General features: G+C 38.1%; 3 protein-coding genes across 7 annotated transcripts in view; 2 read left to right on the top strand and 1 right to left on the bottom strand.

Annotated features, from left to right (window-relative positions):
* The window catches only part of LOC122571532, a 129,704-nt gene that overhangs the window by 3,962 nt on the left and 103,515 nt on the right, over positions 1-22,227 (bottom strand). Inside the window, exons 2-5 of one of the 5 annotated variants that reach the window (XM_043735401.1) lie at positions 4,851-5,093; positions 567-4,293; positions 369-497; positions 73-242 (exon numbers count right to left, since the gene is read on the bottom strand). In XM_043735401.1, the coding sequence (XP_043591336.1) occupies positions 73-242; positions 369-497; positions 567-4,245 (3,978 nt within the window). In that variant the 5' untranslated portion in view covers positions 4,246-4,293; positions 4,851-5,093. Of the gene's footprint in view, positions 1-72; positions 243-368; positions 4,294-4,636; positions 4,778-4,850; positions 5,094-22,227 lie in introns of those variants that run through there. The other 4 variants (XM_043735402.1, XM_043735398.1, XM_043735400.1 and 1 more) reach the window with 4 other exon arrangements.
* Positions 4,781-8,196, top strand: LOC122571537 (ribokinase-like). Its single transcript, XM_043735412.1, has 9 exons — positions 4,781-4,914; positions 4,989-5,117; positions 5,670-6,217; positions 6,570-6,702; positions 6,784-6,910; positions 7,010-7,171; positions 7,245-7,336; positions 7,422-7,610; positions 7,842-8,196. Exons 3-9 carry the CDS (start codon positions 6,168-6,170, stop codon positions 8,016-8,018), a joined length of 930 nt encoding a protein of 309 aa, XP_043591347.1. The 5' UTR covers positions 4,781-4,914; positions 4,989-5,117; positions 5,670-6,167; the 3' UTR covers positions 8,019-8,196.
* Positions 8,881-10,995, top strand: LOC122571539. Its single transcript, XM_043735414.1, has one exon. The coding sequence runs from the start codon at positions 9,864-9,866 to the stop codon at positions 10,437-10,439; it is 576 nt and encodes a 191-aa protein (XP_043591349.1). The 5' UTR covers positions 8,881-9,863; the 3' UTR covers positions 10,440-10,995.

The following is a 22,227-nucleotide window of genomic DNA, read 5'->3' as shown; positions in this document are numbered from 1 at the left end:
ATATATAAATAAAATTATATATTTATAACATAAAAAAAGTACTAAATAAACTTTCCTCCATAATTTTATTACCTGGAGAGTGAGAGCATTTCTTATTTTTGTTGAAGATGATGGTGTAAGTATTAACTGCACAAGATTCCCATGTCGACGTATATTTATTTCCTTATTACTAAATTGACTTCGAATTTCCACTTTTGTTTTATTATTATCTGATTCTAGCGTTTTGGTTATATTTGCATTGACTAAAAAATAATCTTATTCAGTACCTCATGTACTACATAAGTATGTAATTATTATCATAATTTAGTAAAAATATAAAAATTTATTATAAATATGAAATACTTTTACTTTTTTAAAAATGATTTCACCTTTATTTTTGCGATTTGTTGCTGAATTTGCAGACCGACTCCCAGCATTGACTACTGATAGTGCATTTGCAGCTTCTGCAAGGCAGGCTGAAAGTTCATCTTCTCCTTTGGAAAATTCTTCATTGTTATCTGGTTCATTTGTTTTAGCAAATGTAACTTTGTTCTTTGTAGTTTTCTTTGTCTTTGATGTTACCTTACCTGTAGCTGTACCATTTGATCTTGTAATAACTTTCCCTAAACCATTATTAGTTTCGTCTGTTTCTGGTTGTTTGGGATTTTTATCAGCTTTTTTTGAATCCAACTTTTTATTAAGACGTTCAGGAAATACCATTTTATCCTCTACAATGTCAACAAAATCAATTCCTGTGTCACTTTTCTGTACAATCTTCTTTTTACTTTTTTTTACATTTATTTTTTCGTCTTGTGAATGTCGTCTTTTTGTAGATCTTAAGGAATGGAATCCCCCTTCATCAACTTTAACTCCTTCATTTTTCTCTGGAGTATCAATACTAACTCTAGGACTTCCAGATGCACTGGAAAATGAACTAGATGAATGTCTCCTAATTATAACAGATGCATCTGCTGCATTTCTTATTTTTGCAGGTAAAATAAACTCTTGAGACAAATTTATTTGTTTTACTGGTGTGGTTTGATCTCCAATTTTTTTATCTACTTGCATATCATTCAAATAGATAGAAGTCCTTTTAGATCTTGGTTTTGATACACCTGCTGAAGTACGTAATCTTAAAACTGCATTACGTACTAACTTCTTTCTAAGTTTAAGCTCACGTTGTACTTTTTGTATATCCATAACTTTTGCTTGAGATTTGGTAATGGGAACTAATCTTTTTTTATCTGGTTGTTCTACATCGTACAATAAATTTACAACACCTTCATCTTGAAGTAATCTATCTATTTCGTTTATGATTTTCTTTTTTGGTTTAGAATCTCCAGCATTATTTTCTGTAGATCGTTTTGTTTTTGAGACTATCTTTGATCCTGATTTCTTTGATGTGTTTAATTTAGTTTTTAAAGTAGCATTTTTCTTATTTGAAGATATGTTTTGCCTTAATATCTTTTTTACTGCTATATTTTGTTTAGTAATAGATTGTGATCTCTTTTTGTTAAGATTTTGTTTTGAAGGTTTTATATTACATACATTTTGTGTATCATCAAGTTTGTCTAATGTTATATCTACTTTATTATTATTTGTGACATGTTTTTCTGTTATTTCATCTGTTATTATGACATTAACCTCATCATTGGGAAGCACCATGGTCTCCTTAGATACATGATTTTCAGTTAACAAGCTAATGTCAGATGGAGCTTGGTCTTGAGGTTGCTTCTTGCCCAGTGAAACCTTTCCTTTATATACTTTTTGACGTTTTACAATGTTCTGTTGTTGTTCATGTTCCCTAGCTTTTTCTGTAAGTTTTCGTTTTCTACCTGATCTTGACTCATCTACTCGTATATCTGTTTTTTTTTCTGAAGTATGGGATTCGATAAGCAAAGAAGATGAAGCATAACCAGAAGAATTCGTATCTTCTACAGATTCTGTAGTTTTATTTTTTGGTTCCATTCCAATTGTCTCTTTCTCTGTTTTAGGTACAATTTTTGTTTTTATTGCTTTAGAAGATTTAGTAGGTGTAGGTTTAATTATTTTCTTCTTTTTCTGTATACTTCTTTTAGATGATGCAACAGGTAATTCCAGAAGTTGTTTCAATGCTAGTTCTCTCTCAACTAAGGGATCAAGTTTTGGTGGTGTATTATAACCACTTTGTTCAATCTTTACTGAACGTTTTCCTTCCTCTGCTAAAATTGGTGGTTTCAAGTTAGACCAATCAGGATCAACATCACCTTCCAGTATTGCTAACAGTTCTTTATTATCAGAATTGCTTTCTTTGCTAGTTCCTGTACTAGTATTATCTGATGACTTTTTATCACATTGAATAAGGGATTGATTAGTAGGCTGAGGCAATGGTATAAGTGCTGGTAAAGCGGTTCCTGGACTACCTACTAATTTACTTGATAATCTCTGGGTTAGTTTTTTAACAAAAAATATATCAGGTCGTGGTGGTTGTTCTACTACTTTTTGTTTCTCACGGAATCTTTCTTTTAATGCTTCTGCTATTTCAACCTGTGAAGGTTGGCTGGTTAAATTTCGACCACGATTAATAGGGATAATTTGCGAAGTTTGACTAAATGCCACAGTATCATGTGTTGAATCTTTTGTAGACTTCCCAACAGCCTGTGATATAGAATGAGTTAGTTGGTCTTTGAGTAATGATTTTATACTATTTTGTTGTTTCTTTATAGTTTGATTGTTATCCAGTTGTTCCTTTGATACTTGCATTTCTTTGTTTTGTTTAATAACTTCTACAGCCTTTCCAGCATCTACAACTGGTTCTTTTTCAATGCATGTAATTTCTTCTTCAACCAGCACAACTGTGCTTTCTTCTATAGTTCGTGTTTTTGTGTCATTTAGTAAACTTTTCAATTCAATCTCCACAGTATCTGGAGTTTTAGATACCGACTGACTGTCATCTTCTGCATTTTCAACACCCCAATCATCAAATATATCCTGAATTACACTTCTTTTGCTAGTTACGCTCACTTTATCTGCTTCACTTATAGATTTATTCCTTCCTTCTGTATTACCAACATGTGTAGGTACGACAATTTTATTATGAATAATTTTCTTTTCTACATTAATTTTATGTGAACTATCAAAAGATTCAGTCTTGCCATTTCCATTTGTTGTTTCTTGTTCTACATTATATTTTGCATCAGTATTTCTACACTCTTCCTTTATGTCCTCTCCTTTAATATCAGTGCCTTCTTTAATGCTTGTACCCTTTTCTTTAATATCAATGTCACCTGCAGTTCCTAGATCATTAATTACTCCTGAGGTAATAGGAGTTATAGAATCGTTTCCTGTCTTTGTATGATTTAATACTTCCTTATTGTCTTTCTGGCTACAATTTTCAGAAACTTCTTGAGCCACAATTTCTGTTGAGATTACTTCTATAATTGTTCCATCACTTTCTTGTGCATAATCTATCAAATTAAATTCTTCATTTACAATTTCAGTGTTCTTCATTTCTTTTTGTTCTGCAGAAACATTTTTTTCATTGGAATTTACAACAACATCCTTTTCATGTACAGTTAAAACAATATTTTCTTCTGTACTTTCATTCATATCATTAATAGTTTCTACAGTCAGTACCATTACTTCTGAACTACTATCAACTAGTTTAGACAAATCTGTGTCTGTATCCGTGACATGCAATGTTTGGTCTTTATCATCAAAAGTCTCACTAAGTGTTTTAATTAATGCTTGACACTGAGCATTAGTATCACCAACTGTATCTATATTTAACACTGTACAAACATTGTGTTTCTCAATGTTTTGTTCACCCTCATTTGTATCAAATACTTCAACATTGTTAGTACTTTCTTTATCTAAAGATATGTCACTTGCATATCTTGAACGATCTTCAAGCTCGGCTGTATTCTCTGCTTGCTCTTCTTGAGATTTCTCATCTTTTTTACATAGATCATCAATTTGTGGATCCTTATTTATTATTTCTTGTTCTACTTCATTAATCGCAGCGTTCTTTATGTTCTCTGTCTCACTACTTTCTTTACTTTCAAATTTTTTATTTAAATCTGTTACATCACATTTATTTATTAATAAAACATCTTGAATTATATTATCTGTACATTCTTGTGACTTATTTTCTTGATTTTCTGGAATATCCTTCACATTCTTTACAATATCAGTCGTTGATTCTGATATTAATGAAGAAGATACATCTACTTTTATCGATGATTCTACTTTATTAATGTCACTGTGCACTTCATCTAATTGTTCCATGGTAAAACATCAAGATTGTTACAATTATTTAAGAAGTCATGGATTGTCCTGTTGATAGAAAACAATTACTGTCATTAATACTTAAAATATATGTTACAAATAAAATAGTCAATCAGAAAGAAATAAGTGTCAAAGTTTATTTGTCATTTGCTTTTCTTAAATGTAAATTGAACAGTACGAATAGTAGATCCATAATCTTATTATTTATTAAATACTAAATAAAAAAATTTTAAACTATCATAACCTTACTAAAATTTTTAAATCAGACGAAAATAAACTTTTAATTTTTTTCTCTGACAAACAAAATAAAATTGCAAATAGTGCACAAAAAAGGTTTAAATAAATTGCGATAGTTAATGTTATGTTAAAAAATACGGAAGTTGTTTTATACCAACTAATACATTTCGACATTCCTGAGAACAATAGTAAATAGTGCGTTGTAGATTTATTTATAAAGTGATATAATTGATTACACGTTGTCCTACAATAATATTATTCGATATGTTTTAATTAATGCCATTTTACTTAACGTTTTACATTGTTTAATAGTATGTTTGTTAAATACATATGTATATATGATTTTAATGGCAGAGGAAGAAACTTACCAACCAGGACTGGCGTATCCATACCGTGTATGTTCCAGTGAAAATTACACATTATTTAAGTTCTGTAAGATTGGTTTTAAAGTAAAATAACTTCATAAACCAAAGATTTTATGTAAAATGCACTTTAATGAACCTCAGATGGGAAAAACAATTACTTCCTTATATCCAAACTCAATGTTTACAAGAATGAAGTCGAAGGTCTGTACTGCTGTCATCAATTTAGATACTTTTTCTCAAAGTTTTCTAATGGAATTAACAAATTAAGAGGTATGAGATTTTCATTTATAACTAGAATTTGTCATAGGTTCTATGATATATAATGAAAATATAATCTTTATGAAATTATAACCGGTAGTTAATAGTAATTAATTAAGAGAGATTATTATTGGCCCTTACATAGTAGCGTTAAAATATGAGAAGGTATTTAGTTAGAATTAAAAATAATTCCATTCCTATTTTAGAATATTATAAATAAATATATAATTATACTAAATTATCAATGAACATACTTGACAATATAAATAAAGTAAAGTATAAAATATCATTATCAAGTAAAATAATTAAGAAGTTGCTTACTTTATGAAGAGATATTTCTGTCAATAATAAAATAAAAAATTTCTTTTATTATTATATGAAAGAGAGCTGCTTTTTACGCTTCGAATTTTTTCAGCGATAGTAGATAAATACTTATTTTATATGAGATTCATAAATTTGCCGATAGATGACAGTAAAATAGTTTTCTATGTATATTATTGTTTTGATCATCTTTATCTGTACATTTAAAGAACACATTAATCATAATTTTTGTATTCTTTTTAGATCTAATTGTAATCATGTTGTTATTTTCCATAATTGAAAACGTGATTATGAATTTTAAAGTGGAGAAGTTAGCTTTACCTATTATAATAAATGTATGATACATATGTAGTGGAACAAAATGTGTATTTTTAAAATAAAATAATAATAAAGACCGTAATATTTATTTCTTTTCTAATCTTAATACTTTATTTTCGTATTAAACTATCTCATTATCTGAAATGAAAGTTCATTCGTTTACGTACTTACACATGTCATTTTAGTTAGGTTATATGTATGATACAAAAAAAGTTTTATCAAATGAATACATTGGTCCATGTGATAATTGCGATAAATCCAGATAATCAGTTTTATCGGTTGTAGTCGTTTATATGAATAGTATCTTTCATGTTTTTCCATTAAAAAGTGCAGTTTCTACGTGACAGGCATTACTTACATAACCCCGATAAAGACGTTTTTGTTTTAAAAATTTTAAATAGTGACTAATTAAATCGAAGAGAAATGTCTCCAAAAATTGTTGTTGTTGGTTCATGCATGATTGATTTCACTTGGTAAGTGATTATTTTGCTTAACGTAAGTATAAGCAATTTGCTTAACTTTTTAGAAAATCTATAATGTAGGAACATTACAAAATGAAGATTAATAATGAACAATTTCTTTTTATATGAAAATTAAAATGGAATTTCTGCAATATTTGAATAACTAAGACTTATATGTATAATATACTGCAGCTGAATTATATATTTCCAAAAATCAAATCCTTATATTTAATGTTGGACATGTCGAATACATTAAAATAATACAAATCTATATTTAATTGAATGAATTTAAATTAAATATACTTTCTGTCATATTTATTACGTAATTTATTGCATAATTGAATGACTGTGTATCATTTTCTAGCTTTTCTCCCCGTTTACCAAAACCTGGTGAAACATTAATTGGTACTAAATATGAGATAAAGTATGGTGGTAAAGGTGCTAATCAATGTGTAGCAGCTGCTAAGCTTGGTGCCGCAACAGCAATTGTTGCTTCTGTATGAATTTTAGTTCTATTCGCAAATTATTCTATAAGCAATAAATTTAAAATAATTTTGTGGTAATTAATTTTTATACAGTTAGGTTCTGATACTTATGCCCAAGAGTACTTAAAAATATTTAAAGAAGAAAATATAGATGTTTCTCATGTTCAAATACAACCAAACCAACACAGTGGAATAGCACATATTACAGTTACCGAGAGTGGTGAGTAATAGCCATTAATTCTGACAGAGTTTGATAGAATTTAGTTTTAGAAATGTTTAAAGTACACGACATTTCTTGAGAAAAATTTGACAATTTTAGGCGAAAACAGTATAGTAATCGTATTAGGATCGAACGCGTTGATGAGTTCCAACTTTGTGGACTCCGCGACCAACATGATCAAGAATGCTCCTATTTTATTATGCCAATTTGAGGTACCTCTAGAAATTACTCTACACGCTTTAAAGATTCATAAAGGCCATGGTTAGTTGCCCTTCGTAATATTTTATTCTTCCATGAAACACACACATTAGTTATAGAAAATGGAATGCGATAGGTTTGTCCATTGTGAATGGGGCACCCGCTACGGAAAATGTCCACCCAGATTTATGGAAACTCTGTGACATATTTTGCGTCAACGAGATAGAGGTATCTTCGAACTATCAAATTATAAAAGTTAATTTCTTTTTAGGAATTTATTTTTAATTTAATTGTGATATATATTTATCTGTAGGCGGAACTTATGAGTGGAGTGCTGCTTCAGGGACCATCAAGTATACAGCAGGCTGTTGAAAAATTCTTGGATAAGGGTTGCAACATAGTGATTATTACTCTTGGAGAACAGGGAGCGGTGTATGCGTCTCAAAGCGATAGAGTAATTAAAAAAATTTGTACTACTCGCGTTCAGCCTGTAGATACAACGGTACGTTCAATGATCTTGTTTGTTTATTATGCAGATATAGAATATTTGTCTGTTTCACTTGTTCTAAGCTGTAAGAATCTTTTTATTTTCCATTTTTAAATTTCCTATTTTGTTGCCTCCTTATGCATCATTTATAGAGAAAATTCGTGTTTATGCTCGACAATTAATTTATAAGGCAAAGGGACGACAGTCCGTGAAATCGTATCGCTAATATTCACAATATATGTACAGGGAGCTGGAGATGCATTTCTAGGCGCTCTTGCATATTTTAAAGCTTATCACCCAGCGCTTTCGATGGACGAATGCATCCGAAGAGCTTGCGTCGTTGCCACGGATTCTGTGTTGAAATTCGGTACACACGCGAGTTTTCCGAACAGGAGCAGCCTGTCGCCGGATCTGTTCGCTTGAATTAATAAAAATGTTGTACATTCTATACAAACGACACATCCTTCCGACATCTGTTCCTTCTTTTATTGTTATTTTATGTCGTTGTTCTTCTTGCTTCTTATCTAACTTTGTCATGTTTTGATAATAATAAAGTATTGTTAAAAAAGTAAAATAAAAATGAGCGATGATTGTTTATGTATATTCCAGCTTCATTTTGTCCCGTGTTTTTTGTTGCATCCAATGATAAAAACGAGGCGACTCTTATGCGAGAGGAAATTGCATAACGTTGACTGAATAAAGTTTTGCTGTTCTATTTTATATTACTACTGTATCTTAATTAGTGTAAAGTAATCGAAGAATGAGGTTTCGAAATATTAAAAGTGTTTAAAACGAGTCACGAAGACAAATCACAAAATTCTATAAATTCCCTCTATATTCTATTTTCCTTATCGCATAAAATAAACCTGACAGTGGGTCTCAATTTATATTTTCTCGGTATCCAGTGATTCCAATGGGTTCTTTGATACACCCATACAAAAATCTCCGATACATTTATCAGATTACGGAAGATAGTGACGCCTATCTTCACAAAAAACATGCTAATCTCTCTCATGCATAGTATTCTGATCAATTCTAAATTCTGTATCGCAGCACGTCTCTGATTGTCGCTGTTTTTCAAGACTGTACATGGATTTTTATTAAAACTTGTATAACTCTGTACAAGTAACGAGCAAAAATCTATGAAAATTAAATGAATATTAATGAATTATGAATTTTAAATATAAATATAATATATAAATATTTAAATATAATAAAAAACACTAAATTTTCGTATTAAACCTTATTTTAATATATAAAATAAAATTGATTTTCCCGCGAAAGATTCGTAAAGCATCAAGATCTTCGATCTCGCGTAAAATCCCCGAGACAATGTTTTCGATATTCCTCCGGGCAAAACAATAAGAAAATGTAAGAGACGTTGCGGGAATGGTAGGTTGCGAGAACTCATGGAAAATCGTTGTGATCAAAAGCGTTCATTCTTTACGTAAGAAACAATATTACGTGAAAGTGTCCAGTTCTGGAATTTGACTGGTTTACGCGAATGACGCGCGAACTAATACAAATCTCATCCATCTAGACCCGGCGCTATTAAACGACTAGTCAGCCGTGTCCTCAAACTGGTGGAACTTCTGATCACAATCACCGCCTGCGTAAGAAGTCTGCCACAGTAAAATGTGTCGTCCGTAAATGCCAACAGGCAAAGGAGTTGTGTTAATTACACGTGGTAACGCGAGGAATCACGACCCACCATCTCTCCCTTTTCTCATTTTCCACGAACCGGTGCCACCGGCCGGTGCCAGCCTGTTGGCCACTTTCCTTCCTTCATAGATGAACGGTGACGTCTGCGCCGGAAAACACCGCTATCTTACACATTTAAGGGGACGCGTGTTGTTGCAAGAGTAAATGAAACAGGGACCCCATTGACGTCACGACGGCCAATGACGAAGAAAGCATCCACGATGGGGAACTAAATATTACCCGGTACGAAACAGAGGATTGGTCACTTCAGAGGTGGAGATGAGGTGGCTACCACCCACGGCTTCTTTACCTTAAAACCCCGGCAGTGGACAGGGAGAGTTCACTCAGTTTTCAGTAAACCGCCAGGAACGATCCAAGCCTCTTGAAACAGCTCTTACACCTCGACGACTATTCTCGACTAAATCGAACATTTGTCGGATAAGATTCGGTGAGAACAAGAGTTGGACAGGAACTTGATCGGAAGTTTCTCGAGTATCGACCGGTGTTGGCAGTTCGTCAACTTTTAGCCTAAGGAAGCAACGATCAATTTGGATCAAATTTTAAACCATGTACCTATACACCATCGTGGGGATCATTGTTTGCATTCTGCTCGTCAACTTCACAGAGAAAGAATTTACAGAGGCCAGGATACGATCGGAGAGGTTCCACGTTCGCCATCAGGGTATTTATCGACAACTCCGCGAGATACGTCATCTGATCGAGTCTAGTAATCAATGGAGGTCGAAGAATTTGTCGGAAATCAACGACTACCGGGCCGTATGGATGAATTCGATAGCTGTGCAACGAAAACGACGCAATTTGGAAATAATAAACGATGGGTTCGTGGTGGAAGTGAGCAGGTTGCAAAATGCATCGATCTGCAATTACACGATTGAGCCAGTCGGGGAGATATTTGGCAACCGGGTGCTGAGCAATCTGCATCACATCAAGTGCAATCCAACCAATCTTGGTAACAAATGTCAGAGCAATAAGCCTCATTGTTGTATACAGACCTATGAAATAATAGACCTACCCATCCCCAATAAAGCGAATGAACCAGTGACGATTTATACCGGATGCGTATGTGCGCACCTTCATACGATTAAAGCGAAGAATTTTAAAATGAAAGAACTGGATTACTAATGATCATAAAACCCAGTGAAGAAATGATATCGACAACGTTGAATTAGATGGAAGTATCAGTTAGGGGTTGGTATAGGTGATAATTTCACTATCCTAACATTCGCTAGTGTTAAGGTTAATATACAGTGATTTAAAACGTGCGTTTAGAATACCGTGTAGAATAGTTATTTTATACTCGTAGTTACTAACTCTGTGTTAATTCAACACACGTTAAGTGCCTTGTTAGATATTAAGAACGTAATATTATTGTTTAGTTTTCTCGGTCCAGACCGTTCCGGTAATTATTCGATCTATATTAAGTATGTAAATGGCTAGTTTTTTTTTTTATCAAGTAATGTAGCTTGATAACTATCTGAGATAATATAATGATCAAAGTCATGAAGCCAATTACAATTGTAGATCCGTAAATAAACTTGGAATGTTTAGTGACGTCCGGATACGGAGAATCTCGATTTGCTCAATACTCGTTGTTCCACGGACAAGTGTGTCCTTGTAATATTATGTAATAAGATATTATCTTTGATTATTTATAGAATAAAATCGTTCTGTTGCCAAACAATGTGATAGACGCGTCATGCGATTATTTTTTATACGACTATTATTTATACTATTTATTCTTCTTTTACTTATCCTTTGTACGCTATGAGATATTGTAGTTGTAAGCATTATAATTGTCATAATTTTTTATCGAACAAAACAACCTTCAATCTTTCTACGATGTATCGATAACATATACGAACTATTAACATATTTATACCACGATCTTTTTATTCTAGTAGCATCTTTTCCTTTAGAAGTATTTTATATACCTAATGATATATCATAACATTTAATAAAATATCTTATGTCTAACAAATATTTCGTGTCATCTTCTTCCTTTATTCCCTTAAGCCTTCTCCTATCCATTTTCACGATATTTCTTACTGAACTTTTGAGCGATAGTAGTAACGTCGAAGAGAATGCAGATTGTCGGTGTCTCAAAGAACATAAATCTATTTGATACTTCACGATTACAGTGGTTATAAAACATGATTGCTATGATTGGTTTCTATGAATTTTTCCCATGTTGTATCTTTTCGTGAAAGATCATTGGAGCTGTTCGGGGATTTACTTCATCCACAGTATTTTAAATTGGAAATGCGACGTTCTTTGTATTGTTCTTTAGATATCGATGAAGACACTTCATAGAACTTTTAGCATCTATCGAACATTTTACAAGAGCCTTCACGGCGGTTCCATCTCCAATTTTTCGCCTTCGTTTTCATTAAAAACGGTTTGGTTCTTTAATAAGGTCATCAGATGCGAAGTAGGTGCCGCATATTCGCGATCGTAAAATATTACGCATGACTCAGAAAATACCGAGGGACTGAACTCTTGAAATCTTCATCATCAGTTCGTCCCACTACGGAAGAGTGAGCCACGCGCCATCCGACATTAAATCAGTCCATCAGAAAAACCAAAGCACTGGGAGAAACCCTTCTCGATTGACCAATGCAACGTCACGATTACGAAGAAACAGTTACACGTTACGTTTCCTCCCTCTCCTGTATACTAGAAATGATACTATTAGTGTTTAAAAAATTAGCGCGTGATGAAACGTACAAGTGACTCTTTAATTCATTTTAGTGGGTCAATAAGAACGTTCTGCAGGATGAACGCCACGATTATGTATTTGCTTGTTGCAATGACTGAAGGAGAGAGAAGTTTTGTTATAAACAGATTCTGTACTTGTTGATCCTGAGCAAATTTTGCCCGTAACAGCAAAAAATCTGGTATCAAAAAGCTTTCAAACATTCGAGTTGATCCGTTTGACTTTCGAATGTCTCATGTAAATATCTATGAAAAGACTAAAATTGTTTAAGCGCTTTTTAGTCAGTTACTCGACATTGTCCCTAATATTACAAACTTTACCAACACACCGTTCCTTTAATTGATTTTTTACATTGTTGTTTATCGGTGAACTCAATGGCGTGCAAGGAATGCCAGTCACCGGTGACCCCCGCGATAATCAACCCGATTAAACAGTTCCTAACATTATAAGTATTATAAACTTCGCGGACTGTTCGGAATTTAGTTGGCCGTCCGTTTATGACGCGGACAGGCCCATTTCCTGCTTTAGGAAATTCCGAATTACATGTTCCTCCAGGGCAGTGAACGTAATAACCCGAGGCCAGGGAAAAACCCACGAAAGGGCCAGAAGGAAGGGCACGATGGAGGGAAGAAATGCAACGGCGGGAGGAGAGAATCAGGAACGTGAGACTACTGTAGTCTACTGAACTGTAGACCATCGAACACTACAGACGTAGCACGACAGTATTCCTCACTTAGTTCGTTCAAGTGCTACAACTAGTACAAATAAAATATCTAATAAAACTAACACTCGAGTTACTTCATCTCCTCCACCTTGAACGTTAAGTCATTCGAGGTACGCGATATCGACCGATCGGTTTGACCTGACCGATTGCTATTTAGTCGATAATTCGCAACACGGACACGCCATTCCTTTAAATTGCTCTTTATAGCATTGTTCATCGGTGATCCCAATGTCGTGCAAGGAACGCTAGTCACCGGTGACCCCCGTGATAATCAACCTGATTAAATAGTTCTTGATATTCTCGCTAATATTACAGGTACTATAAACTTGACGAACAGGTCGTTTCTTTGATTGATCTTTACATTGTTGATCATCGGTGATCCCAATAGCGTAGAGTAAGAAAGGCTAGTCACCGGTGACTCCCTTGATAATCGATCTGATTAAATAGTTCTTGAAACAAATACTGTCACGATAACAACGAAAAATGAAAAAAGTAATAATACGGAGAAAAAAAAATGAGAAGATCGATTCCGTCTCGAGCTGGTGACACACGAGGAAATTCGTGCTTATGCTAATCGGCCTACGTTAACCGGCATTTCTCGACCAGATACTCGTGTGTTTCATACGTAATAAATTGCGACACAAGCCGGTTGTCGGCGACGCTGTGACACGCTCCAGCGGCTCGCGTGCTGCATCAGGAAATCCCGCGGTAACACGCGTCTATACGTGAAATCGTGGCTGAATCAGCGTGCAACGACACCGGTCGCGCGCCTCGCCGCCTCATACCGCGCGAGCGTGACGTACGCACGACATACATACCGGTTGGAATCTCATTCACTGATCGAACGAAGACGCGAGACACGAGTCTTTTCCCTCTCTTCGGCTAGGAAACCGCTGTCCAGACCGATTCCCTCGCAGCTTTTTCCATAACCGCACGGCGTTGTGTCGAGGACACATCCTTCACGGAAAACATGTCGAATTCGCGATCTTACCTCGCGGAATTCACCGGAGGATGTCACATGACTTGGTGCAATGTTGTGACATCGCGTTAAGATCTCTGTGTTCCCCTGACGTGGATATTTATTGATAGAACATTGCAGTTTTATGCGTTTTATCCTTTTCTTTCGCCGAACCAACGGTGCATCGTGGAGGTTGCTAGTTACGGCGAATATGATTTCATGGAGATGATTGGACTCGCCATTCTGAATTTTTACGCGTTCTATTTATTGCCTCTATAGGGGGTTTCGTGGTTTTGATATCACACAAGATCTAGTTTCATATATAGGCCGCGTAGAAGCTACGTTGATCAACTTCATCAACTTGAAAAATACAGAGAAGCGATGATGCTAGACTACAGTAAACATTGTTTTTTAAATCTACCTTAGAATTTACCATTATCTATGTTATCTTCTTGCGTTGACCGAAATTGTGGAAGCATGTTATGTAATAAAAATTAATAAAAAATGGAGTTGATCAGTGTGATTTCTTAGTAGACCTTTCGATTAATTGCCAGGATTTTTCTTTCCTCGTCTTAATAAATGCAACGCGAAAAGATCGTAAATCAAGCACGATATTGTAGGTACATCATGCGCAACTTGTGGGAGAATGATGGAAATTTTCGAAGTATTTAAAAGCATGTGGATATTTTTAAAGAGGAAGAAAACATCGCAAGAATTTGTCCTTTTATAACAATAGAATATTACGATGTTTTTTCCACGTTTAAAGTGATCAAGGAAATATATGATCGACGAAATGCGCATAAAAAATATAAGTTTATAAAGACAGCTTGTTCATTCTTCTTCGTAATGTCTTCCTATCATTTATTGTACCTTTATTAGCAGCTTTGCAGCGTTAAGCGACATGTGAATCGTTTCAAGAACAACCAAATTAGAAACTTAATATGCGGACGTAGACCCAGTCTTTGATACTACATTCTGATTCACTCGCCATATACCAATCGTATTTAACTCAACTTGAGTCACAGCCAACTGTTCATTTCTCCTTAAACCTGACATAACCGTTACTTCTGCAGCGTTATACTTCACGTAGTATTCGAGGTTGTTCGATGGTTTAATTACAGAACTATTTTTAAACGTTATTAATTGATATATTAGTTGATAATAATTGAAGAAATAAACGAACGAATAATTCTGTTGGCCCGTGTAAAATTCAGAGGCATCTTGCGAGAAAATTTCCATCGATTTTACTCTACATTGTCGTTGCCCGGTGAAAAATATTTTCAATTAACGGCTCACAGAGGCGAAGGTATCGATAGGGGGAGAGAGAAACAGTTTTTCTGGTATCGGATTTCGAAAGAATAACGGCCGTTAAAGGGTTCATAACGAGCAGAAACGCGAACGGCGTATTCCGCGCTTTTGCGAGGCGGTACACTGAAATTTTATATTTTTCCCCGGCGCAAATAAGAACGCGAAACTTTCATATATTTTTTTTCTTTTTTTCCCTTCCTTCCCCGTGTTCCTTCCTTTTTTTTCTTTTTTGTTATTATTTTGTTTTCCTCCCCGGAGAACTCCGCCACCAGTACAAGCTTCAATTAAAACTCTTGAAATACCGTTTATTATAATTTTTGTTCAACAAAGGAAACGCATCGACCGGGAGCACGGCCGGTTTACAAACGCAAAAATGATATTTTTCTTTAATTTTCTGGCTTCCCTTTCAATGGACCGTTGGCGTGTTTCGACGTTAACAGAAACGTTTCGATGTTTTCTCTTAATAGGAAAGCGGGAGAACAAAAAAAAAAGAATAAAAAAAGAGAGAGGATAAAAATAGAGCAGAATGAAAAAAAAACGTGATGAAGATCTATATTTTTTGCACTCCTTCCTGATTGAATTGCTTGATTTTTTAATTTCAATTCGGATAACGTCGGCGAGAACAATCCGTGACGTTTGAACTTTCAACATCCTCGAAGAGAAGCGAGATCGTCTCGAGATCCGTCTTCGGATCCTCTGATTTTTCTTACTAATTCGCCATTCTCGTGTCGTTTGCTCGATACACGATGAAAGCAAGAAGCATCTTTTGTTGGAAAAGGGCGATCTTGAAACGACGAACTTCCTCCCGCCTCGTTTCTCCAAAGTGGAGCACTTTCTGTCGTCGGATAAATGCGATTTCAAGCGAACTCTTTCTCCTCCTTCTTTTCTCCTACATCCTCCTCCTCCTCTCTCTCTTTTTTTTCTAACTCTCTATCTTTTACTTTTATTTCATCCGGATGCCAGCGAATCGAATTTTTGTAGACGGAGTTTTGACGGTGAAGACACAACGCGGTCGAAATGGCGGCGAGACGAGTTAAAAGAGAGAGAAAGAGAGAGAAAGAGAGAGAAAGAGAGAGAAAGAGAGAGAGAGCACTTCAAAACCTTCAACAGGTAGAACGGGTTCAAAATAATCCTCGATGCTCTTTGAGACCGCCTTGTACAATCGGTTGTCTTAGTGCCTGTCTGCCGGCAACTTCGTACCCTTTATCTTCGCTGTGTACTTGAACTTCGAACGAAGTTTAAACGCGTGCAATCGCGTTATTACATCTGCGGAAAAACGTCTTTCAGCCTTCTAGCCAATCAAAACGTTGTTCTTTCTAATCAGAGATTCATCCGTTTAACCAACGATTCCACCTATTCAACATATTTCCGCTGCTGCTTTAAAATTAAGCAGCTACCATAACAAGTTCTTAAATAGACGCTCCGTATCTCTAAGACCGTAATGTTTGCAGCAATAAGGATGCAGCTTGAACATTTGAATTGTATTTTTTGCAAAGATATAGGTTTCGTATTAAAAATTTCAAAAGTTTATTACTACGAATTTACTTTCGAGAAGTAACTTTCGATTTTCAATCAGTTTATTCGTGTAACTGGAAAACAGCATAGTCTCGTGATCGCAGCAGCCTTTTCAATCGTTATCACTGTGCCAAGATTCGTAATTTTGGTTCTCAAAATTGAGTCATTAAACGTCACGTCCGTCAGGCAAGCGCTAAAGAAACAGAAAGCCGAAAACATGTCACTCGGCGCACTTGTCAGCTCGAGCCATTCTTAGTCCGACGGTAACGAGCACGGTTACAGTAGCGAGACGCAGAGAACGAGAGGAGAGGAGTGGACGATCGAGGTAATTGACAAAACGAGCACGACGATCAGTTAAGGGGAAGAAAAATCCAAACGGAAAGGGTGCCGTGAAGCGTCTTGGCCTGCAACTTTAATTTCCGACCGGCTGATAAAAAAAGTTGCCAGTCCGGTCCGTTTCATGAACATCTCGCCTTTAACGATACTCATTATGCCAACGATTTCACATAAGATTTAGTAAATTAAGCAGCGTGTCGTAGTAATTAAATACTTACGAAGATACTAATGAAATTTCCCATGAAATCTCCGTAACAAATGTTTCGTCATTCAACCATGAAAATGTTACACCCATGATTGGAAATATTTTTTAGGAATAAGTATCAAGTATTTTTTGCGAATTCAGGCTTCTTCCGATAAATCATCGTTATAGGATCCTGAGAATTCACTCGTTTCATTATCAATGCGTACAGACATGTGTAGATATCTAATCAAATATTACTAATATTTTATTTATTCAATTTTGTACCTTCAAATTTCCCATAAACGCATAAAAATTCGCCGCCTATTAACAAAAAAATCCCGCAAGTTGATTGAATTTTTAGCAATTCCAACGTTTCAAAACAGAGTCTTTCTTACGCAGTGTCTGTCCTCTTATCATTTCTCTGTTTGTAACCTTTATGTACGATAAAGGTTTGACTACCCAGTAGGAGGAAAAAAAGGTAAGAACTATAATAAGAACAATTTCTTCCATTAATTTGACAAATGGTGTTTCCTCCTCTCGCTCGATGATCCAAGCGAAAAAGCCCAATCTAGTAGCGTTTTTCACCGGCTTCCAAGGCGGTCGAGAATTGTGGCACGCGACGAAAATTGCAGGTTACTAGAAGTCTTGCCGTATACATATTTATGAGGGTCGTAGAGTTGTTTACTTTTTATTACGAGGGGGGAACGTGATATCCCGCGAGGACAGGGCCCCTTTGTTCTTACGAACTTTTTATTTCCGCGATCCCGCGGCCGTGCGCCAGGCCGCATTTCAATCTCGCGGATGAATGCGCGCGCGAACTTCATAAACATCGAATCGCGGTTTCGATATTAAATTTATCGCGATGCCCGGTGCTTACAATGCGAGCGCGTGTCAAGCGTATTTTTTCAATAGATCCGAGACAACCGAGGCCGCAGCTCGGACCGAGGAGAGTGCGCTTAATTCTTCATGTTTTTATCCGGTTAAACAGGTTGCTGGGGGGGCGAGTGCGTGCTTGCGTACACGCGTTTCTCTTATTCCGTTCCCGGGTGCTCCTCGAGTTTTGTTTCGCGCCACTCTTTTGTACCGCACCCTATTACCCATCGATCCTTCGAACCGATCACAATTGTGCTTGCGCTTGTTGCTCTCGCTAATCGCGAGAGGTCCGCAGCGGGTGCTCGTAAACGCATGACGTCAAACGCGAGAAACGCGTTAGAAAAAAGACAGCGGCGCGGTGAAATTTTTCCCAAAACGACGCGTGAAACACGGCTCGTTGATGTCAAATGACAACGTCGATGATTAGCAAACAAAACACTGCTCGAATGACGTTAAGCGATCCGCGCGGTCTTCTTTGCCTTTTCTTTCTTTCTTTCTCGTGGCAAGAAAAACGCGGACAGCTGATTGGGTTCTGAAAGGAAGGAATACGCGTAGGTAGACCTGAAGATGATGACGTGGGTTGGTTGTGGGATATTCTGAAATAAACACGTAGTGCACTGACATTTTAATAACCGGGCGAAAGTCCGCTCGATGATCGCGGTGACGGGGATCCTGCGGTTTGCTTTTATTACGCGGTTGGATAAGGCACGAACCTGTTACGAATTTGCGTCAAACTATATTTTTGAAGGGTAGAATAGAGGATAATAAGGAAGGTGCAGAAAAGAAAAGAGAAAAATAAAAACGCGTAAGGATACTTTTTAAAGCAAACCCTTAAGTGAGGAAAAACATATATCCTTTGCTCGTGCCTGTCCAACGTGGAGAGCTTTCCGGAAACGCGAAGCAGGGTGAGACGAGAACTGGAGCGAAACACTGGCAACTTGGAGGGCGAACCTCGCGTATGAAAAATTGCTTCTACTCTCTTAGGTTCGGGGATGAGGAAGACGACAGCGGCGCGGCGGCGTTTAATTAATCGAAATTTCAGCATGGATGGGACGAAGAAAATCTGAAATTTGTCGTTCGAATGGTATACGAACGTAAAAAATCTGTAGTATGATAAAGCTGCGTTTGACGTATCTGCGAAACAGTATCCGACAATTTTCTTTCGTGGAAACGCGTCGCGGTATTACGCGGAGATATTGCGCTACACGTGGCTGCCTCCGTGTACAATTTACGGTCGACGAGGGTAGAAGGTTCGGGTGAAGCAGACCTGAAACGAGGTTTCAAGATTCACGCTGTTTAACCGAATACCGCTGCGTGACTAATTCCCTCTGTTCGCAGGGTCGCTAGGATTTTTCATGGCTGTTCGTGGAAATAAATTTACCGTCGTAATCTTTAATCATTCATCGGGAAGTTGAAAAAACCGATACGCAAGAACGGGAAAGTTGGTGGCGTCTTACAGAGGTGAGTTGAACGTAAAGTTTCCTTATTCGAGGACCTTGGTTCATGACCCTGTTTAGAGTCTGTCGGATGGCGATCTGATATCTGGCTGATACTTTCTACAACGAGGAGAAATGTTCTTTGTAAGGATGGCAGGATCGGACAGGATACTTCTCCTCGTCCCGGGAAAAAAATCGATCGAATTGACCGGTGGTATTCGCGAGGATCGCAGCAGTGTCGTCGATGGTACAACCAAGTGGCGAAGTCCAACAATTCCGGAGCCCTTTTTTTCGCTCGGACAACGCGGTATAGCCAGGAAGAAAAAGGGCGAGAGGTATAGAGGGGGGCTGTGTGTGGAGGGCAAGAGAGGGTTGGTCGTGACCCAGCCGAAGCTCAGTAGGACGTAATCGTCCCTGAAGGGGATTTCGCATTTATCGTACACATTCACCCCTTCGGCTCGATGCTCTCTCGCACAGCAGTTCGACGTACGAGCTACGAAACCGTACATAGTCCCCGGTGTCCGTGTACACGCGTGTACACGTTCGTACATATGTGTACTGGATATAGGTATGTGTGTACGAGCGTGTACATGCACGTGCACGTCCTCGACGTACTTGTGGAAGAAAGGCGGCTCTGGGGTGCAAGAGGGTGGGACGAGGGTGGTATAGGGTAGATACGTATTTCGAAGACTATCAATCATTGGTAACCTGTAAAGGATCTAATTATCCTGGAGCTGACTGGGCTCCGTTCGCTGCACCCACCGCTCGTCTTGTCCACCCCCGTTTGGTACCGGTGCCTCTCCCTCCCGCGGCCTCCGGCTGATCCTCCGGCCTGTTCTACTCACCCCAGCCACCCTACCGGAGGCCACCCTTTTTCGCTCTAGCAACCACCCTTTTTCAGGATAGAAGAAGAGCGACGGAGACGGGAGACAGTACACCACCGGCACACGGTAGCAGTAGAGGGGCGGGGGTGGGACGAAGACAGGTGCGATGGGATGGGTAGAAAGCACCGAAGAAGAGAAAGAAAGAGGAACGGGTTACGTTCGGAGACAGAGAGAAAGAGGAGGAGGAGGAGGAGGAGGAGGAGGTGGAGGAGGTGGAGGAGGAACAGGGCGAAGAGAGCGAAGCAGAGTAGAGAATGGGGAGGAGGAGGAGGAGTTGGAGGTGGAGGAAGAGGGCAGGATGAAAAAAGAGAGGGAGAGGAGAGAGAAAATTCGGTGTGTACGTGTTTGAGTGTATAAGAGCGCAAAGAGTGGCTCCCACCTCGGCAAGAGAGGCTGGCGTCGATGTGCTCTGTGTGCCGGCTTTTTTTCGTACACGCCAGCATGTCTACCACCGCGTGGCCTGGCCCCCCACACGCCTGTGTAGGTGCGTGCGTGTGGCCAGGTGTATAATAGTGAGTGCGGGTAGTTGGTTAGGTGGCCCGGTCGATATATCAGGGCTCCGCTGCAGCTGTCTGTCAGGCTCGCGAACTCAGCGCGCTAGACGACTCGGGCTCGGGGTCTAGAGAAAAAACCGCTTCGTCTATCCTCTTCTTTTTCCCTCTTTCAACCCCGCCGTCGTTCGGCCGCCGTTCACTAGTCTCTTTCCTTCCGTCCTTCTCCTTCTCTTCTCTTCTCTCTCCATTTCCCTTAAACTTCGTCGTTTCTCTCGCTCCCTTCCTCTTTCTCGCCGTCCCTCCTTCCCTGTCTTCCTCCCGCGCCCTCTTTTCCCTCTTTCACCCTGCTTCTGGGTAATTTTTCATCGTTGCAGCGGACGACAGAAGCGCCGCGACGGCGGAGGCGGCGCTTCCGCATACAGCTGCATCGGTACTCACACGTCCACTCTACACCCTATGCACCTACACGGGATGGTGAGCGCGAGCGCGCTCGCCCTCGCAACCCCCCTTCACCCCTCCCGTCGGTGGAACCACTGGCTCGCATGTGCAACACGCGCACACAGACGAGACTGTAGACCACACGAGGCTGCCGCGCACACCGATACACCCATACTTGCGGGGTACAGTGCACACGGTTGTTGGATATCGTCGGGGGATCAGGAAATTTTTGGCTCGCCAGAAGAAATATACGATAGCTCGCTTTCATGGGCTTTCTTTGGGGTGGTTGATCGTCGCGCTGCAGAAGTTCTAGGCCACCGAGCTGGCAATGTTTTCACCGAAATGTGTCGGAATGTTTGTAAGGAGTACGATCAACTTCGAAATCTTTTTGGTAAAGAAACTTTCGGTGAAAGATTTTCAACTTCTCGCGTCACTTTTAGTTTGTCTAGATATCGAATCTTAACCGATGGGTATACAGATTGAAAAAATTCTATGAAGGGTAGCTTTTTTTCTAAGCGAGCAACAAATGGTCATGTTTTCGAAATAGCCACGATCGCTGGCACGCGGCGACCCTCTTGTTATTTTTCACTCGCCACTGGAAATCTTTGACGAAGTAAATGACGGCTGCCGGTTCACGTGCAGTTAAGTGTAATTATCATTTATCTACCCCTGTGCGGTCGGGAGCCGCGAGCGCGTCGCGAGATCGCAACTTTCAGAGCTCGATAAGGAATATTAATCCCCTGCCGCGCTCCGTTGGAAGGACGGTCATTTTTAAAACTTCCATGATTATTTGCACTTTGTACTCGGTTATTGATATTAGTTTAATGGAAATTAACTTTGCGTTTAACTTTCGGATTGTTTCCTTCCTTCGTTCCTCCCTCCCATGTTCCCTTCCCCCTCCTGTTACCAACCCCTTGAAATGCCGCTTCATGATCGAAGAACTTAAGAACACTCTCGCCAACTCGAGTTACTTTTTAATTCGCTTAATCCAAATATTTTTAAACAACTCTCGTCGCGAATGAATTTTATTAGCCACGCTGGCTTCTT

Source organism: Bombus pyrosoma, linkage group LG10 (assembly GCF_014825855.1).
Source record: "Bombus pyrosoma isolate SC7728 linkage group LG10, ASM1482585v1, whole genome shotgun sequence".
Lineage (NCBI taxonomy): Eukaryota > Metazoa > Arthropoda > Insecta > Hymenoptera > Apidae > Bombus > Bombus pyrosoma.
Note: the sequence above shows the minus strand (reverse complement) of the source record. Positions and strands in the feature narration are given on the sequence as shown.

What these genes read in the sequence shown, in the direction of transcription:
- LOC122571537 (XM_043735412.1), top strand. Translation starts at nt 6,168, where the DNA reads ATGTCTCCAAAAATTGTTGTTGTTGGTTCATGCATGATTGATTTCACT. An exon ending in CAACAGCAATTGTTGCTTCT is followed by an intron (nt 6,703 to 6,783) that starts GTATGAATTTTA and finishes ATTTTTATACAG; the next exon opens with TTAGGTTCTGATACTTATGC. An exon ending in AAAGATTCATAAAGGCCATG is followed by an intron (nt 7,172 to 7,244) that starts GTTAGTTGCCCT and finishes GGAATGCGATAG; the next exon opens with GTTTGTCCATTGTGAATGGG.
- LOC122571539 (XM_043735414.1), top strand. Translation starts at nt 9,864, where the DNA reads ATGTACCTATACACCATCGTGGGGATCATTGTTTGCATTCTGCTCGTC.